A 5,000-nucleotide genomic window follows, 5' to 3' on the forward strand; every position below is an offset into this window, starting at 1 on the left:
GGAGCAGGAGGCTGCATCGGACACGTTGCACCTTTCAAGGACAACAACTATCACTTATTTGATGAACACACACAGTAGGTGATGGAAGTTGATACGGTGGGAAAGCACACACACACACACACACACACACACACACACACACACACACACACACACACACACACACACACCTCAAAGTGTAAAGAGATGTTTTGTGTTCACACTGGTCCTCAGCTGCTGCAACAAAATTCTGGCGAGGTGAAGTGTGTGTTGTCGTCTGTGTGAGTGTGTGTGTGTGTGTGTGTGTGCGTGTGTGTGTGTGTGTGTGTGTGTGTGTGTGTGTGTGTGTGTGTACCTGGATGAGGCTGGCAGCTGGGTTCCTCCTCTTTTCAAAGTGTTTCTGTCGATGCTGCTCCTGCACTTTCAGGGCAAAGCCTGACCCAAGGATGCCCTGCGCACAACAACACACACAACACACACACACACAACAACACACACACAACAACACACAACAACAACACACACACAACAACACACACACAACACCCACACAAAAACATGCACACAACACACACAATCCTCCGGGTTAGACTTGTGGAGCCGAGAGGGGAGGAAGCGACATGTTCTATAGCATGTGTTCTATATCCTGTTTTATATAGAATGTATTCTATAACCTGTGTTCTATATCCTGTTTTATTTAGAATGTATTCTATAACCTGTGTTCTATAGCCTGTGTTCTATAACCTGTGTTCTATAGCCTGTGTTATATAGCCTGTGTTCTATAACCTGTGTTCTATAACCTGTGTTCTATAACCTGTGTTCTATAGCCTGTGTTCTATAGCCTGTGTTCTATAACCTGTGTTCTATAACCTGTGTTCTATAACCTGTGTTCTATAGCCTGTGTTCTATAGCCTGTGTTCTATAACCTGTGTTCTATAACCTGTGTTCTATAACCTGTGTTCTATAGCCTGTGTTCTATAGCCTGTGTTCTATAGCCTGTGTTCTATAACCTGTGTTCTATAACCTGTGTTCTATAACCTGTGTTCTATAGCCTGTGTTCTATAACCTGTGTTCTATAACCTGTGTTCTATAGCCTGTGTTCTATAGCCTGTGTTCTATAACCTGTGTTCTATAACCTGTGTTCTATAACCTGTGTTCTATAGCCTGTGTTCTATAGCCTGTGTTCTATAGCCTGTGTTCTATAACCTGTGTTCTATAACCTGTGTTCTATAACCTGTGTTCTATAGCCTGTGTTCTATAACCTGTGTTCTATAACCTGTGTTCTATAACCTGTGTTCTATAGCCTGTGTTCTATAACCTGTGTTCTATAGCCTGTGTTCTATAGCCTGTGTTCTATAACCTGTGTTCTATAGCCTGTGTTCTATAGCCTGTGTTCTATAGCATGTGTTCTATAACCTGTGTTATATAGCATGTGTTCTATAACCTGTGTTCTATAGCCTGTGTTCTATAACCTGTGTTCTATAACCTGTGTTCTATAGCCTGTGTTCTATAGCCTGTGTTCTATAACCTGTGTTCTATAACCTGTGTTCTATAACCTGTGTTCTATAGCCTGTGTTCTATAGCCTGTGTTATATAACCTGTGTTCTATAACCTGTGTTCTATAGCCTGTGTTCTATAGCCTGTGTTCTACAACCTGTGTTCTATAACCTGTGTTCTATAGCCTGTGTTCTATAGCCTGTGTTCTATAGCATGTGTTCTATAACCTGTCTTATATAGCATGTGTTCTATAACCTGTGTTCTATAGCATGTGTTCTATAACCTGTGTTCTATAACATGTGTTCTATAGCCTGTGTTCTATAACCTGTGTTCTATAACCTGTGTTATATAGCCTGTGTTCTATAACCTGTGTTCTATAACCTGTGTTCTATAGCCTGTGTTCTATAACCTGTGTTATATAGCATGTGTTATATAACCTGTGTTCTATAACCTGTGTTCTATAGCCTGTGTTCTATAACCTGTGTTATATAGCATGTGTTATATAACCTGTGTTCTATAACCTGTGTTATATACCATGTGTTCTATAACCTGTGTTCTATAGCCTGTGTTCTATAACCTGTGTTCTATAACCTGTGTTATATAGCCTGTATTCTATAACATGTGTTCTATAGCCTGTGTTATATAACATGTGTTATATAGCATGTGTTATATAGCCTGTGTTATATAGCATGTGTTATATAACATGTATTATATAGCCTGTGTTATATAACATGTGTTATATAGCATGTGTTATATAACCTGTGTTATATAACATGTGTTATATAGCATGTTATATAGCCTGTGTTATATAGCATGTGTTATATAACATGTGTTATATAGCATGTGTTATATAGCCTGTGTTATATAGCATGTGCTATATAACCTGTGTTATATAACATGTTGTTGAGTGTCCGAGGAAAAATATGAAAGTAAAAAGGTCTAACTATTATAACCATATAATCATTTTCTTTTTCTATATAACCATTGAATATATATATATATATATATATATATATATATATTTATATATATATATATATATATATATATATGTGTATATATATACACATATATATATATATATATATATATATATATGTGTATATATATACACATATATATATATATATACACATATATATATATATACATATATATATATATGTATATATATTTACATATATACTGTTTGGTTTTTATTTTCATTATAGTTTGTGATTAGACCACATAAAATTTATAGGACGCTATAAGTTGCTATGGTATATACTCTTTTTGAATGAGATGTGTTAAATGTTCTCTCCTTTGTTAAAGAGCATGCATTGGCAGTATTACCAAATAAGGTAGTGAAACCTCCTCTGTCCAACTCTAAGGGCAGGAAGATTTATGTATTCTGGTGTATAAAAGAGGGGGTAGGAATGCATGTTTTTTGGGGGGTGCCTGACAATTCTGTGCAGGAGTAGACAAGAGAGAAGAGGTGTTTATTCACCAGCTCTAAACTTAACCCTTCCTCTTAGTTACTTAATATGCATCTTTACTAGAAAAAGAGAAAAATCAGATTGGACCTGTCCCAGCCCTTAGGGGTTGGGACAGGTCTCCAGCTTTAGAGACAGGTCTCCAGCTTTAGAGTCTGAAAGAAACTTCTGCTATCAGGAGGGGGGTGCCTGGCAAATCTGTGCAGGAGTAGACAAGAGAGAAGAGGTGTTCACTCACCAGCTCTAAAAAACTTAACCCCTTCTCTTAGTTACTTGTGACTTTTAAACTGTTTGATTGAATTTAATTTTTGTAAGATAAACTTTGAATTAAAACTCAGCCTTTCCCTTTGGAAGGGACTGAAACCAAACCAAGGGTTCTGATTTTTTAAAACAATTTAAACCCTCTTTCCCTGTCCATCCACTGTGAGATACAGAAGTGACGACTGAATCTACCAAAGAGACTTAAGGTAAGTGTCTTTGGGTGAAGACTTTTGCAGTGTTTGTCATAGTGATGAGATGGTGTCAAAATAGGTAGAGAGAAGGTATAGACGATATACGTACTCGCTTGATAAGGGTTGAGACAAGTTACAGCCTACCGCAGGGGACCTAGAGAGCAAGCTGTAAAACACCCTCGACAAAACCTACAACTTAATTCGAAAATAACACAAAAACCTAACGATATAGCACGGGGTGAGATAAAAGACCGAAGGCGTTATGCCAATATCGGATGAGGATTATCATTTCCTCCGGGATCACTAGGATAATTAGCCGCCGGAGTGCCACCGAGTTAGGTGCGAGGTCTTGCCTTTCCTACTCTCCTACCCTCCTCTTTCCCTGGCAAGACCACCGTTCACGCTACAATGTGTTATATAGCATGTGTTCTATAACCTGTGTTCTATAGCTATGGTTGAACTCACCGCCGGCAGAGCGAAGAAGGAGATCCCCAGCAGAGCGAAGCCGGCGGACAGCAGGCGTCCCGTCCACGTCTGCGGGGTTTTGTCTCCGTAGCCGATGGTGGTGAGGGTGATCTGAGGGGTCAGGGGTCAGGGGTCAGGGGTCAACAGTTCTTATGCTGCTCTTTTGTCTCCTTGCTCTGAAGTTTGAATTCAAAGCTTCAGAAGTTTCTGTTCCACAAATTGCCCCACTCTTGAAAAAAATATGCAAAGTCGCATAAAAGAGGAGAGATAGATAATCCTAAAACATGCAGGCCGGCCTCATTGAATGTGTTTACTCACCTCGACCGCCTCCACGTTCACACTGACGCTAAAAACAGGATAACGAGCTCGGAGACCTTGTGAGCGGATTTTAGGGTTTTTCAAATGTATTAAAAGCATTTCGAGCCGTTTGGTGAAGATGAAGAGAAGTCAGACATGTTGGAATGTCGTGAAAAATAGTCACTGATGGTTTTGTTGCTTAAACCTAAATGTTGGTATTTTTTAATATAATGTGTTGGTAACGAAGTCTGTTTTTAAAATATAGGACGCACAAATGCGATGAAATAGCACTTTATTACAATACCACTGTAATATTGTACTATGTGTATGTGTGTGTGTGTGTGTGTGTGTCTGCTCACCGTTCCCCACCACAGAGCGTCGGCGTAGGTGGCGAACTCCTTGTTGAACTCTTTCTCCACCAGATAAACCAGGAAGGAGGAGAAGATCAGCACCAGGAACCCGATGTACCAGGCCGTCACCAGCTCCTACACACACACACACACACGCACACACACACACACACACACGCACGCACACACACACACACACACACACACACACACACACACACACACGCACGCACACACACACACACACACACACACACACACACACACACACACACACACACACACGCACGCACACACGCACTTACACACACACACACACACACGCACATGCACACGCACATGCACACAAACACACGCACATACACCTTTTAGTTAATAAATAAAAAAGTTGTTTTGAGACAGTAAAACCAACTTTTTAGAGGATAAAGTTGAAAATAAAGCTTTTCATGAGACCAATTTTCTCCATAGTTTTCAGTATAAAGTCATGA

General features: G+C 39.6%; 1 protein-coding gene across 1 annotated transcript in view; it reads right to left on the reverse strand.

Annotated features, from left to right (window-relative positions):
* LOC306746500 (potassium voltage-gated channel subfamily KQT member 5-like) overlaps positions 1-5,000 on the reverse strand; it is a gene marked incomplete at both ends in the record, with an annotated part of 64,851 nt that overhangs the window by 1,648 nt on the left and 58,203 nt on the right. Inside the window, 3 exons of the mRNA XM_079229423.1 lie at positions 335-430; positions 3,866-3,976; positions 4,522-4,647. Coding sequence (XP_079085549.1) covers positions 335-430; positions 3,866-3,976; positions 4,522-4,647 — 333 coding nt within the window. The remainder of the gene's footprint in view (positions 1-334; positions 431-3,865; positions 3,977-4,521; positions 4,648-5,000) is intronic.

This window comes from Taurulus bubalis (assembly GCF_910589615.1).
Source record: "Taurulus bubalis genome assembly, chromosome: 14".
NCBI lineage: Eukaryota > Metazoa > Chordata > Actinopteri > Perciformes > Cottidae > Taurulus > Taurulus bubalis.